Source organism: Oncorhynchus keta, chromosome 10 (assembly GCF_023373465.1).
Source record: "Oncorhynchus keta strain PuntledgeMale-10-30-2019 chromosome 10, Oket_V2, whole genome shotgun sequence".
Taxonomy (NCBI): Eukaryota; Metazoa; Chordata; class Actinopteri; order Salmoniformes; family Salmonidae; genus Oncorhynchus; species Oncorhynchus keta.
This window is the reverse complement of record NC_068430.1, coordinates 60,602,474-60,629,022: the sequence shown is the minus strand read 5'-3', so window position 1 is coordinate 60,629,022 and position 26,549 is coordinate 60,602,474. Positions and strand designations below refer to the sequence as shown.

Sequence of the window (26,549 nt, the reverse complement as noted above, 5' to 3'; positions counted from 1 at the left end):
ATTTCCAACGGGGTAAAATAATGTAGTGACAGTGCAAATCACAGCATAATAAAAGGTCATGGAAATTAATAGGCAGATATTCTTCCACCAGAAAAGCAAAGACTGGGATGTATGTGAACTTAAGTTAGTTGGATCATCTATGTGCCCACTTCTTGTGGGGACATGACAGTTTGGCTGACCTCTTTCTAAATTGTCCAATGGTTGTGTTTTTTATATTGGTCAAGTGCCGGATGTCATGGCAACGGGTCAAGTCGACCCCCTGATTGGCTGGCTGGCCAGGATCATCCGTTGCGGTTTGCAGTGAGAATTGCTGAGTGGACCCTCCTTTTTAAACCCCCCTCCCTGACTCCCCTGTGGACTTCATGGCCTCCTATTATTTCGCCGATTTGTTTTTGCATCCTGGTTGAACCTTCTAGTGTGAAAGAAAAAAAAAACGATCAGGATCATATATGTGCCTTTGCAGGGACGCGGGGGGCATAACCTAACAAATGTGTGGGGTCAATTGGTAAGGACTGCTTTCCGTTTGTTATTCCTCCAGAGGTAGGAACTTTAGGCGAGTACTGTAAGTTGTGTGCCGAAAGAAGAGTTGAAGTTTACTGTGTGGCTTTAAAGAGGGGTGGCTTGGGTGTGGATATACTAATGGCAGCAATTGGAGTTCCTCACCTCCATTTATAATACTTGAACTCTTAACTATTGCTCAGGAGTAAGAACCTCTCAACTCCTGATGTATTTAAGGCAAGTGCTAATAACTTGTAAGAAAGTAATTGTGGTATCTTGGTAGTTTTCATGCCAAACACAGACTACTACGGTATGTTCTACTTTGAAAAGTTATTCTCAATTGATATTTTACAGCTATAGCTATATTTTAACTCTTATCAGTGTTTGGAATCTTTAGCTACCAATGAGGAACATTTGTAATGCTATTGAAGAACATTTGCTAAGAGAGACAGTGTATGCCTGGTTGGTGATTAGGCAAACGCTTTAAGATTTGCACACTAAGAGTGAGCTCCTCTTGCTAGTTGCTACAGGACAGACAGGAGATAATGTCTGTTATCTGGCTTAACTGACTCAGGGGACTGGTCAGTAACAAAATGGCAAGATTTCAGCTCTCAGGTTGGGAGCTTTAATTGTAAACTGCATAATAGCAATCTCCTCACTCTCACAAGTTGAGAGGGTGCACTATCAGAGCAGGAAAGGACAACCTGGATGTATAATGTGGAAATACAAGGGTGTGGAAATATTCCTTATCAACAAGGAATGTTCTAAGTGAAGAAATGGTAGAGGAAAATATTTTTAGCACTTGGTGAAATGTTTCAGATTTCTGACACTATGAGCAAGGACTGTGACATTTATTGAACAACTACTTGAACATGACCAGACACTTACTTTAACCTAGATGTCATGAAGAGGTCAGCAAGAGGTCAAGCACAATTCAGAGGGTTCACACCTAGGCTTCAATCAAACATGATATCTGAAGAGGCTCCTAAAGCTTTAGAACATTTAATTTTGTACCTTAATCAACAACTAATTTTGAATTGAGACACCCCACTCCTAACATTGTACCACTTGAGAAATTGGAAATCTATCCTGACCTCTTTCCATAAAGCTAATGAAAAGTGGCAATGGTGAGGGGGAAGAGGGAGCGGGGATGGATGCACTGAACAAACAATGTTGCCCTCGGTACATTTAACACCAAACCCACAGAGGAACAACAATGGCTTCAGAAAAGTCATACCACATCTAAACATTGCTAGATTTCTCTCTGGCCAGTTTAGCCGCGCACGACCAGCAAAAGTCGAACAATTGAAGGTTTTATATTTTCCATCGTGCTCAGCAGTCAGAACTCGGTGGGGCTGCGAGGGGTCAGACATATGTAAGGACTAAAAGGCACAACCGTGGTGCAGACTGCTCGCACGTCTGCCGCTGTGCAATAGCAAAGCATGTGAGCTCGGTGTAAGAAGGTAGCAATGGTGCTTCGGTGAGGACTGTTACTGGTTGAGGTACTGTTCTGGTTTCTTTTTCAGGTTTACTTTATGGAAGACTGCCACAAGTGAGTGCAATTTAGATGCCATTTGATTAGGTGTGATTCAAAGCTATTTCTGTTAGTGTAATCCATTGTCCCGGCCTTAGTTGTCGTTCGAGATATCCTCATGCAACAGAGTGTGCGACAAAGTGGATGAAGTTTATTCAGTAGTTTGACGCCATATAGGTTAGGGTGGAAATTGCAGCCATACATTTTTTAAGATACATGCAGAACGTGTATGTACGGGTCTCTCAGTAGCGTGTGGCTGTGTGCCCTTGTCAGCAACCATAGTAACAAATAGTTTCCTCCAAGTATTCAGGTGTTTAAACTGTGCATGCTTTAAGGATAAGCAAGGCAAGAATATTGCATTAGTCTAAAATTCATATAGAAAAAAGGCTGGTGATAAAGGTATCAGAGGAGATGAGATTGATGTGTGCGCATTGGCAGTCCATAACTTTACGGTAAACCCAAGAGTGTTGGTCACATAAAAGATCAAAAGTTCAGGTTGTCAGCCACATTGTTTTTAGCATGTTCTTTGCATATTCACATGCAAAAACAAGTTAATTGGGGGAAACTAAACAAATACAACACAGAATTGGGCAAGGGACACCCAAACTTTGCAGCCTAGCAAATACCTTGTGGTAATACATACATAACACACATTGCATACATTACATACATAGTTGAAGTCAGAAGTTTACATTCACCTTAGCCAAATACATTTAAACTCAGTTCCACAATTACTGACATTTCATCCTAGTAAAAATTCCCCGTCTTCGGTCAGTTAGGATCACCACTTTATTTTAAGAATGTGAAATTTCAGAATAATGGTAGAGAATTATTTATTTAATCTTTTATTTCTTTCATCACATTCCCAGTGGGTCGGAAGTTTACATACACTCAATTTGTATTTGGTAGCATTTCCTTTAAATTGCTCAACTTGGGTCAAACGTTTTGGGTTGCCTTCCATAAGCTTCCCACAATTTGGCCCATTCCTCCTGACAGAGCTGCTGTAACGGAGTCAGGTTTGTAGGCCTCCTTGCTCGCACACGCTTTTTCAGTTCTGCTCACAAATCTTCTACAGGATTGATGTCAGGGCCCTGTGATGGCCACTCCAATGCCTTGACTTTGTTGTCCTTAAGCCATTTTGCAACAACTTTGGAAGTATGCTTGGGGTCATTGTCCAATTGGAAGACCCATTTGCGACCAAGCTTTAATTTCCTGACTGATGTCTTGAGATGTTGTTTCAATATATCCACGTAATATTCCTCCTTGTGATGCCATCTATTTTGTGATGTGCACCAGTCCCTCCTGCAGCAAAGAACCCCCACAACATGATGCTGCCACCCCCGTGCTTCACGGTTGGCATGGTGTTCTTTGGTTTGCAAGCCTCCCCCTTTTTCCTCCAAACATAACAATGGTCCTTATGGCCAAACAGTTCTATTTTTGTTTCATCTCGCCAGAGGACATTTCTCCAAAAAGTACGATCTTTGTTCCCATGGTCTGGCTTTTTTATGGCGGTTTTGGAGCAGTGGCTTCTTCCTTGCTGAGCGGCCTTTCAGGTTATGTCGATATAGGACTCGTTTTACTGTGGATATAGATACTTTTGTACCTGCTTCCTCCTGCATCTTCACAAGGTCCTTTGCTGTTGTTCTGGGATTGATTTGCACTTTTCGTACCAAAGTACGTTCATCTCTAGGAGACACGAGTCTCCTTCCTGAGCAGTAAGACGGCTACGTGGTCCCATGGTGTTTATACTTGCGTACTATTGTTTGTACAGATGAACGTGGTACCTTCAGGCATTTGAAAATTGCTCCCAAGGATAAACCAGACTTGTGGAGGTCTACAATTTTATTGGGGGTTCTTGGCTAATTTTTTGATTTTCCCATGATGTCAAGCAAAAAGGCACTGTGTTTGAAGATAGGCCTTGAAATACATCCAGAAGTACACCTCCAATTGACTCAAATGTCAATTAGCCTATCAGAAGCTTCTAAGGCCATGACATAATTTGCTGGAATTTTCCAAACTGTTTAAAGGCACAGTCAACTTAGTGTTTTCAAACTTCTGACTCACTGGAATTGTGATAGTGAAATAATCTGTCTGTAAACAATAGTTGGAAAAATTACTTGTGTCATGCACAAACTAGATGTCCTAACTGACTTAACAAAACTTAAATTTGTAAACAAGAAATTTGTGGAGTGGTTGAAAACGAGTTTTAAATACTACAACCTGAGTGTATGTGTTATATATATATATATATACACACACACACACACACACACACACAGTGCCTTGCGAAAGTATTCGGCCCCCTTGAACTTTGCGACCTTTCGCCACATTTCAGGCTTCAAACATAAAGATATAAAACTGTATTTTTTTGTGAAGAATCAACAACAAGTGGGACACAATCATGAAGTGGAACAACATTTATTGGATATTTCAAACTTTTTTAACAAATCAAAAACTGAAAAATTGGGCGTGCAAAATTATTCAGCCCCCTTAAGTTAATACTTTGTAGCGCCACCTTTTGCTGCGATTACAGCTGTAAGTCGCTTGGGGTATGTCTCTCAGTTTTGCACATCGAGAGACTGAAAATTTTTCCCATTCCTCCTTACAAAACAGCTCGAGCTCAGTGAGGTTGGATGGAGAGCATTTGTGAACAGCAGTTTTCAGTTCTTTCCACAGATTCTCGATTGGATTCAGGTCTGGACTTTGACTTGGCCATTCTAACACCTGGATATGTTTATTTTTGAACCATTCCATTGTAGATTTTGCTTTATGTTTTGGATCATTGTCTTGTTGGAAGACAAATCTCCGTCCCAGTCTCAGGTCTTTTGCAGACTCCATCAGGTTCTTCCAGAATGGTCCTGTATTTGGCTCCATCCATCTTCCCATCAATTTTAACCATCTTCCCTGTCCCTGCTGAAGAAAAGCAGGCCCAAACCATGATGCTGCCACCACCATGTGACAGTGGGGATGGTGTGTTCAGGGTGATGGGCTGTGTTGCTTTTACGCCAAACATAACGTTTTGCATTGTTGCCAGAGCACCTTCTTCCACATGTTTGGTGTGTCTCCCAGGTGGCTTGTGGCAAACTTTAAACAACACTTTTTATGGATATCTTTAAGAAATGGCTTTCTTCTTGCCACTCTTCCATAAAGGCCAGATTTGTGCAATATACGACTGATTGTTGTCCTATGGACAGAGTCTCCCACCTCAGCTGTAGATCTCTGCAGTTCATCCAGAGTGATCATGGGCCTCTTGGCTGCATCTCTGATCAGTCTTCTCCTTGTATGAGCTGAAAGCTTAGAGGGACGGCCAGGTCTTGGTAGATTTGCAGTGGTCTGATACTCCTTCCATTTCAATATTATCACTTGCACAGTGCTCCTTGGGATGTTTAAAGCTTGGTAAATCTTTTTGTATCCAAATCCGGCTTTAAACTTCTTCACAACAGTATCTCGGACCTGCCTGGTGTGTTCCTTGTTCTTCATGATGCTCTCTGCGCTTTTAACGGACCTCTGAGACTATCACAGTGCAGGTGCATTTATACGGAGACTTGATTACACACAGGTGGATTGTATTTATCATCATTAGTCATTTAGGTCAACATTGGATCATTCAGAGATCCTCACTGGACTTCTGGAGAGAGTTTGCTGCACTGAAAGTAAAGGGAATAATTTTGCACGCCCAATTTTTCTGTTTTTGATTTGTTAAAAAAGTTTGAAATATCCAATAAATGTCGTTCCACTTCATGATTGGGTCCCACTTGTTGTTGATTCTTCACAAAAAAATACAGTTTTATATCTTTATGTTTGAAGCCTGAAATGTGGCAAAAGGTCGCAAAGTTCAAGGGGGCCGAATACTTTCGCACGGCACTGTATATAATTAGTTAAATCACACTAACATTATATTTAGCTTGAGATCAGATCAAAATTGCAAGTTAGCTGCTCGCTGTATAGTCTCACCTGAAGGGCTCGAGGTAATTGACAAAGTGGTGTTAATTATCCTCAACATTAGTACGTTTTCAGGACAGCAATATGATTATGTGAAAGGAGATCCAATAATGGTCATTTCAAATCCATTAACTGGCAGCAGGGCCTTTACTCAGGATGAACGATGAAGTAAATATCGTATTTGATTGCCAAATTGGGGCCAAGTTATTATTGACGTCTGTACTTATGAATGATTGCATATTTCATCTGTGCAATTATCTAGGTCAATACTGCCTAAAAGAAAGAAAACAAGTATTTCACCTCCAAGCCTCATGCCTAAAAGTATTGACCATCTCGTTCCATGTATTGACCTCATGTTAAACGTGGAACCAGTAACAGACACAAGCTTCCAAGAGAAATTACATGCATGACTGTATGAGATTATTTTCCTCGCCTTCATATATAATAACTAAAACAATGGACAACCTCTTGTGCAGATAGTCAGTCAGTAACAGTCAAGTTAGCGGTCATATAAATGTACACCGTGCTTATATAAATGGTGCTGTATAAACTATTGGATTAAGCTGTTACCATTCCCCCAGGTTTCCCAAGGGGACGCTACTGAGAAGCTGGCTCACCAAGTCCCGGCCCAGACTGCTGTTGCTCATCGCGGGGTTGAAAAGGCCTCAGGTGACCCTCATGCGGAGGAAAAGGATGAAGCGCACAAAAGTAGCAAAGGCCACGTAAGCGGTAAATATGGCTAGTGTTGCATGTAAGAATAAACTCCCTCCCCTCAAAACGGATGATTCTTAAATAGCTATACCCGTCACAAGAGATACCCAACCCCAACAGTTGAGATTGAGGAACAGTTATTGGTCTAAGGAAATGAGTGTGTGTTGTGTGTGGTCTTCCAACACTTAATAGAAACATTACATTCTAATCAGAAATGAATAATGCCTACTGTAAAGGGATAAACAGTAACACTTTATTGAAATAGTGAAAATTCTTTATAACTTATCAGCATGTAGGGAGCCTTTGAGATGTCGTATTATAAGGCTTGCAATATGTCTAATCAAATCTTCAAGTGACAAAACGTAGTCAGGATCATTACTAGATTATATAAGACATAAGGAGGCCAAAACATGCTTCTGAGAAGTTTTGCATAATGTGTTATACCTGTTGATGTAAAGTGTAACTGGATAAAATATTAACTGTACACTAAAGTTGATGGTTAATATTCAGCTTAATAATTAGAGTTCTGTGATACCTACCTGTCGGGTTTCAAAAGCCAGTCAAGAAAAGAGGAAAACTCAAGAGCAATTGTGCACAGCACACTTTCCTGTCCTCAAAATCCAGTAGAATGACTACAGCAGAGGTTCCAATCTTACCCCAACGACAGACCACAGTTTACTGTAATTAACTAATATGCCAAACGGCCCTCCACATGACCATAGGCTATGTGCAGAATGGGGAACTACTTGCTAAATACATGAGCATGCAACATTGTACTAAACATACTACATCCGGTAGTGAATGTGGGCAGGTATTCTGGGCGGGATTGCAAATGCTAATGTTAATCCAACACCTAGAGGTCCCAAACTCTTGACAAGAATATTGTCATTTTACTGTAGAGTTATCTCGAGTTAGTACCTTGCTAGTAGGCTAGCTTGGGCTACAGCTAGCTTCCCATTCTCATGACAGTTTGATTTCAAACATCAGAATACTATCGCATCGCTCATTAAGGATAAGTGTTGGCTGCTAAATATGTCAATCATATCTGAGACAAATAGGGGCATATCTTTGGTGTTAGCCACAACTCCTTTCTATAGTAATGCCTTCTGGGATAGAAATAAACACTCCCGTGATAGTGTACAGTGATCTCATACAATAAATAGCCACTTTGATTTAGCCATAACATGAAAACAATTGGTTTTCCTCCATTGTACTGCATTCAGTTTTCCATTCGTTTGATGTGTCCCACCAGTGGCAAGTTTTACAACATACAATGGGAATAGACCGATTCATGGCTAAATCTAAACATTGTTACAGTGTCATATCTACATTTGAGCCCTGGTTGCCATAAACATTTTTACTTAATTTTGTAAGCTTACTTCTATTGGAGAAACTCCATAGATCCCCATATTCATCTTGTACTCTTGATGTGTGCCCTCTGCTGCTGCACTCATATTTTCTACCACTGAGGTCGCACAGATATCTAATTTTGAGAGCTGCAATTCTTACATAAAATCAGACATTCCTTGCTGTTATTCAATTTTGGGGCAAATGTTGTATGACATCCTGGTCTGTCAACCATATTTAAACATACATACTTCGTACACTGCAGCTAAACATACTATGTCATTCTGAATACAGCCATAGTCTCTAGGATAGGATAACACTACATGCACTTGCATAGTGAGGATGGGGTGCAGTAGTTAAGTAAATCAATTTGAAGGCGTCAAAAAGGTCAGCACCCCCTCAACCTACATGGTCCGACTTCTGGTTGGCAATAAGATCTAACATACAGGATCAATCAACATCTTAAGAACTAAATTCCCACCAAGCAGCATAAACTCCGATGCTAGTGGCATGCTAATGATCTGGCCCATTTCCTAGTGGGCATCTTGCCTCTGTAATCATCATTTCCCAGTGGAAGCAGTTAGCATATTTCAACCTGGATCACTTGTATACTTTACAATTGCCTAAGTAACCAGTGTGTCCTTTGTTTTGTTTTTCCCCCCATTATCTTGATATATTATAGTTGCCATATCTAAATTAATATTGAACTATATAGGCCTGTTATAGCAATTAATCAGTTAATTTGTCAAAATACAAATGATGATCAAATTGAAAAACACATGTTCTTTGTCTTATAGAACCTGCAATCGAATGCCGCATTTCACTTGAGGTCTTGGCAAAGAGGATCTCCCCACCGGAGTTGGATATGAAAGACGAAGACATGGAAGAACTACGTTTTGAATCTTTGTCGAAGCAACGAACTAAAAGCCAAAGCAAACAGAGAGGTTTACCGTCTTTTGTGAAAACAAGGGATCTGCAACAGAGATCTAGACCCCCTGATTAAATCCGAGATCTTCTCCTACACACCCATTTGTATATCTCTTCCAATCCAAATGTGTTATGGTTCATTATAGTACAATGAGTGTGACTTGTACATTATTTACATCCAGTGGCATACGTTTAGTTTAACAGAACTATTGCTGTGTTCTTAGGATAGATCTTTTCCAGTCAGAGAATGATTTGTTGTTTCACATAAGCTAAATTGTGTTTGAGTGGGTGAATAAGAAAATAGTACCTCTCCGTGGCTAGCAGGTGCAAATATCTAAACCACAGTAGGTACACACGATTAATGCAACTCTGGGCCAATGAAAGAGTCGCCATTAACAATCTGACCCATCATTTTTCCTTATTTTACATAAACCATCTAAGTGACTTGAAAGGGGAAAAACAGAGCGAGAAGGGGTTAAACATTTGAGTTAAACATTCAAATCTCATCAAATTGTATTGGTCACATACTTTGCAGATGTGATTGCAGGTGTAGCGAAATGCTTGTATTTCTTTACAAATAGGTAACAATTCTAGGCAACACTTTTACATTCAAATCATAAAGCCTATTTTTACATATTTTGGTAAAGTTTATTTTACCAACCCAAGTAATACACTTAAAAAAAAAAATCAGATCATAAATTACAAACACTTAACCTCGCTAGCAAAAAAAAGTTTGCACCATTTGAAAGTTATAGTTAACACAATTAACAATTTATAGATTCTTTTGTCTTACTTTTGTAATCCCATTGTCATTTTTGCTACCATGAGATGGGAAGCACAATGTCTCATCATACAAAAATATAAGTATTGGTTTCACATTGATAGCAATCTTTGAATATGATAAATTACTCATTTTTCATGGTTACACTTTATACTAAGTTGTCCCATTTCACATGTAAATACATTCACTTCCGTTATACAATCTTCAAAATTGGAATAGTCAAAATTAAGGTAGATAATTACTAAACTCTAGTTCAAGCTCAACTCTGGTTTGAACCATACACATTTAAATTCCTCCAATGCGTCACTCAGAATAACATGAGCTTTGTTACTCGTATATACTCATGCTGTAACAAATTATTTCTTAAAACAATAAACTGCCAACTTAATACAAAGTGTGACCGGATATACTCTCATGGATTAATGCGGTAGCTTTGTTTCAATGTGTATTTGTTCTAAACTGTACTTAAGTGATTCATTTTTAAAATGTTTCATTATAGTGAATTTTGTATTACTGAAATTATTTTATGCAAATGATCTACAGGGTTGAAGGGGAAACTCGGCATCAACCAGTGTTACCCAAACCTTGGTCTCGGAGAACTTGAGTATGCTGGTTTTCCATCAACTCATTATATTCATGGTTTTTATTTGAACTGTTGATGGCTTGGCTGGGTCTTTTGTTGCTCAAACAAGTCTCTGAAAGGATGGCTTGTAAAAGAAACCAGCATTCAAAATAGTTCAGGTTGGGGAAGCATTGGAATGATAAACCACTCGGATTTGGAACATCCTGTTGAAATGCAAGACTCAAAAAGGTGAGTCAACTTTGCAATTAAATTGAACAACATATGGCTAATAACTCCAGTGAGAATAGAGAAACTAAACAGAACAGCAGCATTAGTGTCACTGAGAATATAGGAAAGTGATGGCCCACCTAGGAGTAAAGTTGGGACATGGATATACTAGTTTTCATTTGAACAACGTTCATATGCATTTGTTGCTGCCATTAACACTGCCAAGTTCAGTTAAGATCAATTCAGAAACTAGTGGTTACAAATATACAGCACAAACCTTACGTTGACTGTTCAGATTGATTTTGCAAATTGCAAACTGTACAAATGTGGTCCACATACAATATTTTGCATTAATTAGGTTGTGTACTAGTTTGGTCCCTTGGCCTAAATGACACTGCTCATTCACTCATTAGTGCAGAGAAAAGGAAGAGAATTTCACAACCACAGTTTTTTTGCAGAGCCAACACTTGAGGAATACAGGCTTGTGATAGAGGATTTGGGGTAACGTAGTGCATGCAGAAGAGAATAGCTTAGCTCCATCACTGGGCGGCACTAGGCTTGGGTGGCTTGGTTATTTTGCAGTGAGTTTCTGCTGAATGAGTTTATATTTGAGCAGCTCTTGTTCAGAGACGGACGGTTTGAGGCAATCCAATGCTTGGTTAAAGTCTTCGGCAGAGAGTATGAGAGGAGTATCCTCGGTGTCCAGACCTGAGAGTGAAAGAGGGCGAGAGAGAAAAGGAGGGGCAGTGGAAATGATAAAAAGGGGGTAGAGAATATAGAAGAGTAGAAGGGGGTTGTGGAGAGAAGGGGGGTAGAGAACATAGCAGAGTAGAAGGGGGTTGTGGAGAGAAAGGGGGTAGAGAATATAGCAGAGTAGAAGGGGGTTGTGGAGAGAAAGGAGAGTGTGAAAGATAAATAAGTCCCTATTGCACTTGTTACTAACGCTTGAGGTTGCCATAGGAACTGAGACAGTCACCTCTTAAAATACTATTAACAGTAGATATGACATTGGTATTTAGAAAGGATGATATGAAAGAATGGTATTTTATATATTTTCCAGTACATCATTTATAATGTTTTAAGTTTTTGTGGAATGAAAAATTCATAGAGAAACAATTGCCACAAATTTTGCACTGTAGTAAAAACTTCTGAACATGACTCGGAATGATCTAGTAATGTGTCTGTCCATGTGTTGCCAAAATAAGATGCATTGTTTCTACAGTACATGATTTGTTTCTACAGTACATGATACGAGGAGGTTGTAGGGATAGGACAAACACAAGAAACAAAATGGGTTTATAGCAATGAGACTATGGATTTTATAGGCACATTATTTGGATAGATTGTCCACATGGATTTGTTTTTAAAAACGCCAAAACTATGTTTTTTAATAAATGGACAAGATAAAAGATACCATTGAAGATTCACCATTCTAATTACATTGAAATATTAAAAGTGGAACTGTTGTATTTTCAAATGATTTGACCGTTTGTTTAGCCCACTCGTGTGAACAGTCGAGGCAATCATACATCACAGTTTTCCATGCTTCTGTTTCAGGCTTTCAAATTCCTGTATTTAAGCTAAAAAAAATAGTTTTTACACCTGAAGGAGGATTTTTAACCGAACTTTATAAGGAAAATGTGAGGGCCAAACGTACCGTCGGTGACACGTGCAATCTTCCTCTTAATGGCAGACATCATGGCGTCGGAGCAGAGAGCATATATGTCCGCCCCTGTGAGCTGAGGAGGGCAGCGTTCCACTATATCCTGGAGACTGACGCTGGGGTCCACCTTGAACCTGAGAGGACAGAAACACACAGACACGCATAGCAATTCACATACAGCACAAATACCATGTTTGAAACACACTTCTGCACTTTAACCTTGATTCTGCGAGGAAACTATTGAACAAAAAAACACCAGTACTTTTTACCAGCTTTTTGCTGTTCATGTTTGACAAATGATAATCAGGCAGGACACACATACTTTCTGACTATGGCCTTCAGAACTTGCAGCTGAGACTCTTTGTCTTCATTAATCCCAACATACACCAATTTGTCAAATCTGAAAAGACAGCAGAGGAAACCATAAGGTCAAAAACCATGGAAAAGACAAAAAAAAGGCTTTTAGAACAATAAGGTACAGACCCGTCCAACATCTAAAAAGATGACATTTTCAGAAGGTACATGCCTGTAGGCGTATACTACATAAACATTTGCTTTGTGAGGAGACCCACACTGATTGACTAGACAAACCGTCATTTGAATCTCACCTGCCAGGTCTGAGCAATGATTGATCGAGCAGGTCTGGCCGGTTGGTGGCTCCAATCACAAACACGTCCCCAGAGGAGTGAAGTCCGTCAAGCTCAGCCAGGAGCTGGGAGACCACCCTACAGTTAACAGAGATCAGGTTAAAACAAGGAAGAGGATGAAGTTGTCCTTAGGCACTGAGCTATGATCAGTTTTCGATTGTTTCCCCCCAACGATTAAGGTCAGAATTTGGGGAGGGTAAACTGATCCTATATAAATAGAGGGAAGCAGGGTTTTACAAGAAAAGACAGTCACTGATCTTCTGAACACGCAAAACACCTTCATGATATTTTAACGCTCCACAAAATGACAGTGTTTCAGTAGAAAGATTATTCAATATCCACACACTTTCATTGGCCTCATTGATAAAAAATGGAATGTAAAAAGGTCCAGTTTCACCTACGGAAAATGTAGGGCGACTCTGGAGCTCCATAATAACCTGCGTTTGTTGCATAATATTTTATGACGTGATCTAACCGCTTTGTCGAAATTATAAAAATAAAAAAATCATAATGATAATTTTCAGTGGTGTATTGTCCAAAAATCAATCCCACCCACCGGTCCATGACTCCACCAGAGTCTCCACTGCGCCCTCTGTTGGGCGCTAGAGAGTCCAGCTCGTCAAAGAAGATGATACAAGGGGCCGCCGCTCGAGCTTTGGAGAAAACTGAACGAGAGAGAGGAAGAACCATTTTATTGGAAATCATATGTACAGGACAGTCACATTATAGGGCATTGGCTCTCACAAAATGTACACTACCGTTTAAAAGTTTGGGGTCACTTAGAAATGTCCTTGTTTTTGAAAAACAAAAAGCACATTTGTTGTCCATTAAAATAACATCAAAATGATCAGAAATACAGTGGACATTGTTAATGTTGTAAATGACTATTGTAGCTGGAAACGGCTACAATTTGAATGGAATATATCTTGAATGGAATATAGAACAAGAATAGACTGACGAGCTTCAGAAGGAAGGTATTTGTTTCTGGACATTCTGAGCCTGTAATCGAACCCACAAATGCTGAAGCTCCAGATACTCAACTAGTCTAAAGGACAGTTTTATTGCTTCTTTAAATCAGGACAACAGTTTTCAGCTGTGCTAACATAATTGCAAAAGGGTTTTCTAATGATAAATTAGCCTTTTAAAATGATAAACTTGGATTAGCTAACACATCGTGCCATTGGAACACAGGAGTGATGGTTGCTGATAAATGGGCCTTTTCTAAACAGTTTCCAGCTACAATAGTCATTTACAACATTAACAATGTCTACACTGTATTTCCAATAAATGTTAATGTTATTTTAATGGACAAAAAAAAAAGTGTTTTTCTTTCAAAAATAAGGACATTTCTAAGTGACCCCAAACTTTTGAACGGTAGTATAAATGCGTATATTTAGACTTGACCTCTTGTCTGCACTAGGCTGTTTTCAGACAATGCAACAGGAGCATGAAGAAAAACAAGCATAAGGCAGTACAAAAGTAGTAGTGAGCTTGGATCCTCTGCAAACAATTTGTTCGATCTCACAGGGATGTGTCGGTCAATAGATCTTCATCGGGGTTTTACAGAGAGGTGTAAACTGCACTTACAGTTGATTGCATGTATTCAACTAGGGCCCGATTTAGAGTTGATGAGCGCGTGCAACGCAGAAAGGTCACTTTGACGAAACCTTACTGGCAAAGCCATGCGCAGGCCCAGGGGAGTTGAACAAACAGCCATCTAACTCCACTACTACACTCACCCTCTCTCACGTTCTCCTCGCTTTGACCCACGTACATGTTGATGAGTTCCGGGCCTTTGACACTAAACGAAGAGGAAGACAAAGCCATCAGGATTCAAGCACAATCATTCAGCTGAAAGTGTGGAACAAATATGAATGATTCGCTTATTCACCATGCTCATTACCCGGTGTCCGGGCTCAGGGGGGTGCAACATTACAGAACAATCGGATAGAAATCTATTATGTAGAACAGACACTTCTCCGTCACTTATAAGAAATGTATCTGCAAAATTCCGTGACATTTCTCCAGCTTTCTCATCCTTTTCCCCCCTGACACCAATGTACAGCTGGGAGAAAATGTGGCGTGAAAACAGGGAGGTGCTATCTGAACCTGTCCAATAAGAAACGCTTTTTTCCCATTGCAACTGTTTCACTACAGTGTGCCCTACTGAACTTGACCCAGTCATCCAGTCTCCTCTGGTTGTCTCCTACCTGAGGAAGGTCATGGAGCACTCTGTAGCCACAGCCTTGGCCAGCAGGGTCTTGCCCGTGCCGGGAGGCCCGTAGAGGAGCAGGCCGGCGCGGCGCAGGCCCAGGGACAGCAGCTCGGGCCTCTCCAGGGGCAGCTGCACCGTGTCCAGGATCTCCCGCTTCACCTGCTGCAGGCCGCCAACGTCCTGCCAGCGCACACTGGGGATCTGACAACACACACGTTACACTTCTCCACCATACGCAGTTGATCAGTGTCAGTAGTCTCCTCTGAGCCAGTGAAACATGAGCTACAGTCTAAATCTCTACCCATTTCGTGAAGTGTGCACTCGTACACTTCCACTCATGGATTTAAAAGGAATGGACTGGTATGAAGAATATGTGGGAAACTCCCTCGAGCCATGCTTGTAACAAATCGAATGATTTTTAAATGCATGAGAGGGAATGAATGAGTGACGGGAAGGGTAGAGAATCGTAACAGAGACAAGGGTTTCATCTGAACTGCTAAACAAACAAAAAATCTAAAACAAAAATATTGTCTCCTTATCTCTCCTTTATCTGCACTGACTGGAAAACAATATGGTGGAAGGTCATCATTAGACTGGCTTTCACCTGGTCAGTTCTTTCAGGCCAATGCAATGTAGGAGAGGAGGCAAGGAAGGGGACGATTATTTAGATAATTTGAGAAATAGCCATGCGCCCCATTTTCGGGTTGTACCTTCGGGGCTCCGATGGCCTGAGAGTGGGCGTCTTGGAGGGTCTCCAAGGCATTGGTGAAGTCCTGGGCCAGGACGGTTACCCCACAGGCACATAGGTCCTCTTCCTCCTGCACACTGGCCCCCTCTGGGAAACTGAACACAAATGCCTGCCTCAGTCATTCTGTAGTGGTATGATGTCCTTTTGAAATAATTGCTTTTTTTAAGTAGTAATATGCAGCCAACAGAGAATCACAAGGAATAGGACACAATATACAACATAACAAGTACAACACATTGTGCATAGTTGCTAGAGTTCAGCGGATATTCAGTGGGGAAGAGGAGAGCAATTGCGAATGGATGGCTCACCAGGATTGGAGTATTCTTGCGTGGGCAGATTTACCAGCCTGAGTCAGCAGTGCACTGAGGTCCCCCAATAGAAAGCCCTGTGAGTCGAGAGGGAGGTATAGAGAGAAATATAAAAAGAGGATAGAGGGGGAGGTGTTAGAAGGATCATCAAAAGTCATGGTCCTTCCAAATGTGTCTTCCACAAAACCAAACTCACTTCCATAGATTCTCAATTGGTCTTTAAACCAATCTGGTGCCTTTTAAATCCTTGAAGGGGGATGTGAACAAGTAAACAGAAATATTGGGGAGAATCCAAATTGGGCTGGTGTCTATGAAGTATGAATATAATGGATAAAACCATGCTATGGATCTCACCGCAGTGTGCTTGGCCAGCCTGGCCAGGTTGACGTCCCTTCCCAGGGGCATGCCCTCGCTGAGGCTGGCCAGCATGGCCCGGCGCTGCTCCTCACTGGGGCTCTCTATCGACACCTGGTGGATAAAGGCTGCCATCACGTCAGACGACAGCTCCCGGGGTTTACTTACCGCTGCCACCACAACCACGCTAAGGGGGGGGGGGGAGAATGACGGAGGTTATAGACGTAGCCGTTCCTTCTTTGCCTTCATTCAATGATACTAAAAGTAACGTTTTGTTTCTTGTTGTTGCAATAAGGTCCGGGTGGCTCAATTCAAATGAATTCACATTTCGTTATTTACGCAGTAGGTCCCATTTATCTGACAACAAAAAACAAATACTATTATCACCATGTAGATGCTTCCAGTCATCAGAATAAGTAGTGTGTCGAATAAAGTTATGGGTCACATACACATGATTAGCTAATGTTATTGCGGGTGTAGCGAAATGCTTATGCGGATTGAATAACTACACTGTTTATATCCTGCCATATTACCAGTCACCTTGCCCTGGTTAAAGGCGGTGGTTCGTGCTTTCAGTCTCGAGCAAATGCTACCATTCTATCCACGGTTTCTGGTTAGGGTTGGTCTTAATAGTCACAGTGGGTACTACATCGCCTATACACTTCCTATTGAACTTAGTCACCATATTTGTGTATGCGTCTAGGATATTTTCGCAAGCTACCTGGAATATATCCCAGTCCACGTGATCAAAACCCTCCTGAAGTGTGGATTCCGATTGGTCAGACCAGCATTGAATAGTACGAAGCACGGGCACTTCCTGTTTGAGTTCCTGCCTACAGGATGAGAGGAGCAAGATGGAGTCTTGCTCAGATTTGCCGAAAGGAGGGCGAGGGAGGGCCTTGTAAGCATTCCGGAAGTTTGAATAGCAATGGTCGAGAGCCTTAATAGCGCAAGTAGGACAGTCAATATGTTGATAGAACTTCCGCAGCCTAGTCATCAGATTTGCTTTGTTAAAATCCCCAGCTACAATGACTGCAGCCTCAGGATATGTGGTTTCCAGTTTGCATGAATTCCAGTGAAGTTCTTTGAGGGCCGTCGAGGTTTCGGCTTGAGGTGGGATGTAAACGGCCATGGCAATGACGGAGGAGAATTCTCTTAGGAGATAATATGGTCGGCATTTAATTGTGAGGTATTCTAGGTCGGGTGAACAAAATTACTTGAGTTCCTGTACGTTCCTAGAATTACACCATGAATCGTTAATCATGAAACACACCTCTCCGCCCTTCTGCTTCCTGGAGAGATATTTATTCCTGTCTGCGCGATGTACTGAGAATCCTGCTGGCTTTACCGACTCCGACAGAGTATCCCAAGAGAGCCATGTTTCCGTGAAACAAATATGTCATAGGCCACGAAAGAAATCCTTGCTCTAAGCGCATCAACTTTGTTATCCAAAGACTGAACATTAGCGAGTAATATACTCAGAAGTGGTGGGTGGTGTGCGCGCCTCCTAAGTCGAACCAGCAGGCCGCCTCGAGTGCCTCTCCTCAGCCGCCGATGTTTTGGGTCGGCCTCTGGAATAAGTTAAATTGCTCTGGGGAGAGTGAACAAAGGATCTGCTCCAGGGAAGTTGTATTCCTGGTCGTAATGCTGGTAGTTCTGGGGAGTTACCGCCACTAATATTCAATAGTTCTTCCCGGCTGTATGTAATGACAAAAAACATTTCCTGATATAATAATAAAATAAAAATACAGCAAAGTTTTCTAAGAGCTAGTTGCGATGCTGCCATCTCCGTCAGCGCCATCTTTGTGTGTGTGCACGCGCGCGCACAGGCAGAAGCTTACAGTAGTAGTAACAAAGGCACTGCATAAACATAGCTATGACCGGGATCGACTGAATTCTAGCCTTGGTTAAGATGTTAAGATGGATGGGCTACCTGGCAGGGGCGTGGGCAATGAACTGGCACAGGGCGGCTATGACCCTGGCATCCTCCTCGGCGCCATCCCTGGGCTGGCCCAGCAACTGCAGGTTCCTGAGCAGCAGGATGCACGGCCGGTGGGCCTCAGCTCGCTGGAAGACAGACTTCATCTTCGCCTCACAGGAGGCGGCCGTGTCGGCGCAGAGGGTCACGCAGTCCACCTGCACAGGGGCAGAGAGAGGAAACTTTTGAACATTTCCAAACATTTGACATAAGCAACTTAAGACTAAAGTTAAGTCTCTTAACTAAGTGTGAGGATAGCCTTAGATTTGATCTGCTTATGGACTGAGTTTTTCACATGAAATGAATTATATTACTACCTCAATTCTAATGGCTATAGAGCGAGTAACCTCATAAAAACTAATACATGTACATTAGTATTTTAATTCAATCTTGTAATAAGCCAGTTGTGTGATTCTGAAGGGTACCTTCACTAAGTGCAGATGTAGTCTACGGCATGCAGCTCTGACAGAGGTGAATTTTCCACTACCACTCGGTCCCAGGAGGAGGATGGTGCAGCCGCTCATCAGAGCAGCAGAGCTTCAAAAATAAGTTGATACAAAAAAAAGTCAGCATAGTGATACAAAGGTGTGGGGATAACAGTTATTCTACATCCTGTTACATTGTCTATGACTAAATCTTGTTGTTACACTTTACATATTGTTTACCGTGTTGCCCTGGGTCTGCGGTATCAGCTGACATATACAAGCCAATAATGGTAACCGGGATGATTTGAATTGCATTTATGTCCGTGTCTGTTTTCGGGAAGATGCCCAGGACCGTATTTACTAGACACCAAATAGAAAACGGGGAAGGACTACCTGAACTTCCAATAAGATGTCCGATAAGAAACTATCGTTTCTGTTGCAAAGCATTTTAAATAGCAAAACCTTTGAATACAGCCCATTGTGTTTACTTGATAGCTACCTACACAAATAGCTAGCTAGAACTGTGTTAATAAGATAAATTCATTAAAAAGATTAAAAGCAATACAAATAAGTTCTCCAGTAGGCATCTACAGAGGGAGCTAAGAGCTGTGTTGTCAGCCATTTCCCAGCAACTTCGGCACTAATGAATACAGCCCAGTTGTGTAAAATGATGTCATCCTGCTTAGTTAACACTGACCTTTCATTCATGTGGGGCTGGATGATAGTGGAGAATTGGTCCACGGTGCTGGAGAGCCCAGGGGGAGACAGGCTAGTCCAGAGGGAAGGCTCCTCGCCAACAAGGGAACAGGGAGCCAGACTATTGGTGGAGCCGCCCTAAAAGGACAAGTAATATGCATGGAAGGTGTGTGTCAGTTGCAAAAAGTAAACTGGAGAAACCTCATCATTTTGAAACAGGTGTTTAAAGCAGCAAAAGAGTGTAGGAGAGGTTGCTAAATAACTAAACAATTTTAGCTGACGAGCTAATCATCTTGGCAAACAGTGGGGTGAAATGACCTCATTTATCATTAAATGAGCCAACGCAAATGTCTCTGCTCGCAAATGCGATGTAGTCTCCAAACTTGTAAGGGGTCTAGTCATGTTTACTTTGATGTTTGTGACATCTCTTCTTTTAAGCTTGTAGACAATCCTCAAAAAGGGCTTCAGCTTTTGAGATACCCTTGCCCAAGGTATGACAAACAGACCATGCTTTTCCATATCTCCCATTATTGAAATGGATGGTTGTATCGCAGACACTGAAAACTGTCTTTTTTTTCCAGTCAAAGGTTCCTCTGTGGATTTGATTTGTTTAGCCCCTACTGTCACAATTCCATTGGGGGGGGGCTAGATAACTCCAAATCCAACATGGTGTCCAAAATCCAATATGGATGCCACATTTCCATTAAATGGTGGTTTAATCACCTGTATAAGTTCACGTTTTAAGAGATACATTTTTGTGATTTGTGTACTATGCTGCACTGTACTCAAGACTATTTGTGTGTACTTCACCTATGTTATAAATCCAATATGCCCAACATATACACTCAAACATCCTTGTCTGGATATATGAAATGGCAGCAGACTGCATGGCATGGCAGCCCCAAGTATTCCAAGTCACAAGCCTCTTTAACGATCAATGAGACAACCGGGAGGCTCCAACGAAAAGAGAATCCAGCCCTGGGTTCTGACACTCAGTCCCTAGCTCTACAACTTCCCCCCCACTGTGGTATAACATGCCACTCCAGGATTGGGCTCTTAAGTCACCTCCTTATAAAATTTAGAAGTGAGCTTTGATTCATTGCTAGTCCAATTTGTCTGCCTGAATCAAACATGACCTCCCGCTGGCTTACTGCATTTGTGATGCACAATGTTCCGGTGGCTTTTATCCTGTTCAGGTTGAGCGGTCACATTGCTTCTTCCAGACAAACATGCCCACCATCCTGGCAGTCTTCCCTGGAGTTGCTGTATATATTGACTTAGTGACAGCTATGGTGTATGAAGAGAATGCAACCGCACATGACAAGCGCATAAGGCTGGTGTTCACTATAATGAACCAACACAACCTGACACTCATTGACAAGAAATGCCATCAACTTCGTGGGCCTTCACATGTCATAGCAATTGAACCTCTCCAATGTCAATACCATCTTGAAACTCCCAGAAGGAGTCCTTGATAAGCCCACTCCAGCATCAGTCCTTCCCTCAGGCACTACTAGAGACACCATGGAACTGTACTGCCGCACACCAGGCCATTCACAGCCATAATACCATCTGGAAAATGCTGGTGTGCATTGCCCTCATATGTACCCATTTTGCTACCAATCTGAACTGGACTCACATATGAAGAATTAGCTTTCATGCTCCTCTGCAACCCTTTTACTGTCCATCAAATCCCAGGGATCATCTTCAAATGTATGTGTGTGGAACTGTGCTGTCCCTCAAAACCAATGCTTCTTAATCAAAGTCTATGACCTAGTTACACTAGCTAACCTCTACGTAACCTGAGGTCACTCTCACAGGTTCTTTCACATTCCACATCTCCTGCTGGGCATACCCCAGTCTGTTATCAATGCCAACCTCCCACAGTTAATATCGGAAAAATTATCATCCTAACTGACTTCCAAAGGAATATAAAGAAATATGTAGGGCATGACCTGCAGGACTTTTTACCACATTCAATATATAAAAAATAGTATGTTTGTGACAGCCGTTTCACAAACTCTCCTTACAACCAACCAGTATCCCAAGCATCATTCAGGCTGGGACAACATTCCACTTAGTCAATGGGTTTCTTTGGTATGCAAGCTCCATCTGCTGACTGACAATACCGAACTGTAGAAATGGAAACTGATCACCCCACAGCCCCAATACCCCACCAGTCATACAGGAAGGAGACTGCTCTTGTCGCTGCAACTTGACAAGAATGACCAGTTAGCTGTGCAAGCTGATCAGAACCCAGAACTACAACCACCACTGGCTACAGGTCAGGCCACAGAACTACAACCACCACTGGCTACTTTGTCTTCTCACTCTGTAAGGATACACTCATGTCTTTGTCACCTCAAAGACTATGAATCAACCTTGCACACTTAGTTTAGATGGGGAAAAGGCTATACATACACTACTAGAGTAGCTGACTGTTGTATTACAGTTGTCGCGTGCTTGCAGTTACACTACAGTGTGCATATGTAGTGAAGGAGAAAGGGGTATACCTAGTCAATTGCACAACTGAATGCATTCAACCGAAATGTGTCTTCGGTATTTAACCCAACCAGTCTGAATCAGAGAGGTGCGAGGGGATGCCTTAATCAATATCCATGTCATCGGCGCCCGGGGAGCAGTTGTTGTTGGGGGTTAACTGCCTTGCTCAAGGGCCGAAATAAATAAAGAAATATATAAAATTACAAAAGCCAGAACATCAAAACAACATGTAACTGTATGGATTTTTGTCAGGCAGGACCATACAGCACTGAATGAGAACAAATTTAACTTGGAAAGTTGTCTATTGAATAGCTACCAAAAAGTGAAGTTTACATTTATAACTATTCATAGTTGATATTTCCGACTATTGCATCTGTGCGTTTACAGCTCTATATTTCAAAGATGCATTATGACATCCTAATGCTGTTTGTTTGTGTATGTAGGGCAGACAGCTGACTACTTGTATGTACGATTTTAGCAATATCAGAGCTTGCAATATTGGGTTGCATGAGCTTACGTGACCCACGCCCCTCCAGCCGGGCATTATTCTGCACTTTTGAGTTAAGGGGGTGTCACAATATCTATCAAATTTAAACACTTCTGCAGTAATGTATTTTCACAATAATGTATTTGTACATTTTTACATGCACATCCCATTTCATATATGGGAGAACTTAACTTAAAGATATGTGAAAACATGGTCGTGTTTTGTTAAACCTCGGGTAGGGGCATCTCAACATTTTAGGGGCCTTGCACTAGCCTAGTTCCAAGCGTAGGCCTATTGAAATACATACTTCACCGCTCAAAAGAGCAAGACATAAGTAGTATTGAATGTTCACTTTATGCATGCAGTCTTAAAACTGTCTGAATCTGGCTATTGATGTGACATTTTATGTAAAAAGTTGAAACGTACCATGTAGAGAGATGTGTGGACAGTGTCTGCAAGGTAAGGACCTTGGTCTTCCTCCTCTGCAGAGCCACAAACCTTTTTCACTTTGAAATACACAACCGGCCACCTAACGAAAGTTCAGAGTTCGAAGTAAGAAAAGTGTCATTGATTACCCAATCATGTGCTCATGTTGATTTGACTTTTAAAGCAGTAAGATATGGTGGCACGCCATTTTATCTGACACACACTGTAGTATAGGAGAAACATTTGTTAAATCATTGTGGTCAACCTCCCTCGGTTGTTCCCGAGGGTAAATTGATAAATAAGTGTAAGCATTAGTCTGCTTGACGTGTGGACCTTGTGATTCCCTCAGAGTTGCTCTCCAAGACTTCAGGATGCCCTTCAGATGGGATGCCCAAAACACCGCCCAGCTGCACAAGTCTGGGAGAGAAGGAACAAAGGTAAAAGATACAGCACGGTGCGTGCAAAACAAATCCTACAGGGAAGACGCAACAAACCAGCAACAGAATGAAGCACAAACCAAGGCCAGAGACGCATTCATTAGTGCACACAATAGAAAAATCTTCTGCCTCAAACGGAAAATGTGAGTTTCTAATAGGCCAAATTCAGGTAGTCCCTCCCCAATTTCAGTCCATTCACTTCCGTTTGGTTACTAATTAATACAAAACAATTTTTAGAATCAGTACAGATAGAAGGGCAGACTATTTCACTAACCTTGGTATGGTAAAGTGCTCACAGAGGATACTGTCAAAGGGACCATGAGAACTGTATTCTGGGGAGATGACAGCATCAATGTGGAGTTCTTTGGCTAACAGCGGTGATGCTGATCGAGAGAGGCTCTCAGAAAGATGAAGACCTGACTGAGAAACGACCCGGTTCCATCTCTGAGATAATTCAAAGAAATGCAGCAAAGAATTCAGCATTATGATCGTTATTATATGAAGACAAATCTGTGCCCCAAATTGTCAGTTGCTTGGATGTTCCAGGATTTGAGAATTGGCATATATGGGCATGCACATCCCTTTCATATTAAACTTTCCCTTTAACCTATTCAAATTGATATGAATATAAACTAAGAAGAAAGTTGCAATGACAACCTGCATGCAAATGGACATGGAGGACGTCGCACAACACTTAACGTTCAACTAAAATGTAAGAACAAATATGTACAAATATTTACTCACCTTTATTTTCACAGCTCTGCTACTGACTGGCACTGGCTCTCCATTCGACAAGTTGAACCAATGAGTCGGCGATATGAAGCCAACGTTGTCTTGAAGGTCCAACTCTGCACACTTGCTGAAATCTGCCACAACAACCGAGCCGAGGTGGACCATTTCGGTGCCCTTAGATGGCTCTTTGCCAGGTGCGTTATCATCGGCTTGCCCGGGACTTGGCAGGGACTCGCATCTGTAGGACGTCTTTGTCATTTCTGATGAGCAGTTAAACCTAGACACCACAACCCACTCACGGTTGAATAACCCGAGTTTGAGCAGCAACTGTTTGCTTACGAAAACAGTACTGTCTAAATCGATTTTAGCATCGCCCTTCTCCACTAGTACAATTCTCCCTTGACCGTACAAGCGACGAATATCCACGATTCTGACATCCAGCCTACACTCCAGTGCTTGCAAAAAAGCGGATAAACTCGAGTCCAATACTTGCCTGTTGTCAAGTAAAGAGCTTCCCCCGCCAAGACTATTCGCGTAGTGTGCAAAATCAGAGACAAATAGCGAGGTCAAATTTCTAGTAGCCAAAGCATTCGAGGTCTCCAGTGCACCATGTTGCGCAATGTCTCTGCAGTCGGTGACCACCACTGTTGTGTTGATTGTTATCATCCCCTGCGTTATAGGTGTACACTCCAACACAACTAAGTCGAACAGAGAGTGTTGCACTTGAGATATATCATCTCCAAGTAAAGGGTGATAGGGAAGTGATAGCGAGTCCCCTTGTCGTGCCAATAGTGGTTGACCTTGGCACGAAGCCAGTACGAGAAGTCCATTGGAAAACTTATCCGAGTTTGCCCACTTGAAACTCTGTCTTGTTCGTGCCCCTATAACAACTTTTCTAAGGGAAAACGGTGACAGTGAGCGTACAACTCCCCTTATATCATCCTGGAGACCATAGTGTTTGAGAAAGATCTTACTTGTGTACAGTTTTAAGGTTGTGTCGTTTCCATCCGATCCCCAACCTGACGTCTCCTCTGTTGAGTGCGCGCAGAGCAAAACGGCCGTTTTCCCGAGTGTCTGAAGCTTCCGTGAGGTGAATAAAAGGGTCGAAGTAGGCTCATTGCAACTTGGAAACGCATATCTAAATTGTGACTTGATAACAAGCACGTGTAAAGGATTTAAGTGCGTTGGAAATGTATCTAAACATGACAGTTCTACCTGAGCTGCCATGTTGGGGAAAGCGCATGCGTATTGGGCAATATTTTGTCCGGAAGTGAAAGCAGTTCGGGTGAAACAACTCCTTCCGAGATGTTCTTTTGATGCTTGTATACAAAAATAATAATTTTGCAATCTATAGACCTACAAAATAAAGTATCCGTAAATAACAAAAATGAACTATCTCTGAATAATGAAATAAGAAAAATGCACGCTCACAGCAGTCGGTGACCGGTGGCTACTTGTGTCTTCTCACCCTGTAAGGATACACTCATGTCTTCTTGGTCACCTCAAAGACTATGAATCAACAACCTATACCCCAAGCGATTTACAGCTGTAATCGCTGCAAAAGGTGGCGCTACAAATTATTAATTTAAGGGGGCTGAATCATTTTGCACGCCCAATTTTTCAGTTTTTGATTTGTTAAAAAAGTTTGAAATATCCAATAAATGTCGTTCCACTTCATGATTGTGTCCCACTTGTTGTTGATTCTTCACAAAAAAATACAGTTTTATATCTTTATGTTTGAAGCCTGAAATGTGGCAAAAGGTCACAAAGTTCAAGGGGGCCGAATACTTTCGCAAGGCACTGTACCACATTCTGCCTCTAGCTGTGCTCTGGACACCATATGTGAATTGATTGCCCCCATCTATCATCAGAGCTTGTACTGTTCAGTGTCCTAAACTGGGACATGCTTAACACCCCGGCCGTCCTACAATCTAAGCTAGATTCTCTCAATCTCACACAAATGATCAGTGAACCTACCAGGTACAACCCCAAATCCGTAAACACAGGCACCCTCATAGATATCATCCTAACCAACCTGCCCTCCAAATGCACTTCTGCTGTCTTCAACCAGGATCTCAGCAATCACTGCCTGATTGCCTGCGTCCGTAATGGGTCTGCGGTCAAACGACCACCCCTCATCACTGTCAAACGCTCCCTAAAGCACTTCAGCGAGCAGGCCTCTCTTTTTATTTTTTGAAAACTGTTTATTAAGTTTTACACACATACACACACAAGACAACACAAAGCAATATAAATAATATACTCAACTAGAAAAAATACAAATAATAAATAAATAAAAATAGCTTTAAAGATACCATACTTTGACAAGTTAAACACACCAGGCAGAAGGCTACAAAGGTTAAAGGGCAATCTATAGTCCAGGGACAGAGCAAACACCTCA

The 26,549-nt window shown here is 41.7% G+C and overlaps 1 protein-coding gene and 1 long non-coding RNA gene across 2 annotated transcripts; one reads left to right on the top strand and one right to left on the bottom strand.

The window, feature by feature from the left end:
• Positions 1 to 319: 319 nt before the first annotated feature.
• LOC118389115 (uncharacterized) lies at positions 320 to 11,695 on the top strand. The gene is made up of 3 exons (XR_004826674.2): positions 320 to 505; positions 6,556 to 6,703; positions 8,830 to 11,695. It is a non-coding gene; the product is annotated as an uncharacterized LOC118389115 (long non-coding RNA).
• Positions 9,455 to 25,427, bottom strand: pex6 (peroxisomal biogenesis factor 6). The gene is made up of 17 exons (XM_035778884.2): positions 24,161 to 25,427; positions 23,691 to 23,860; positions 23,313 to 23,396; positions 22,980 to 23,082; positions 19,566 to 19,702; positions 18,869 to 18,980; positions 18,399 to 18,601; positions 16,466 to 16,652; positions 16,112 to 16,188; positions 15,766 to 15,898; positions 15,051 to 15,256; positions 14,580 to 14,641; positions 13,397 to 13,505; positions 12,802 to 12,918; positions 12,516 to 12,593; positions 12,188 to 12,327; positions 9,455 to 11,238 (listed from the first exon to the last, which is right to left on the bottom strand). Exons 1-17 carry the CDS (start codon positions 25,373 to 25,375, stop codon positions 11,102 to 11,104), a joined length of 3,270 nt encoding a protein of 1,089 aa, XP_035634777.1. The 5' UTR covers positions 25,376 to 25,427; the 3' UTR covers positions 9,455 to 11,101.
• Between the last annotated feature and the right edge of the window lie 1,122 nt (positions 25,428 to 26,549).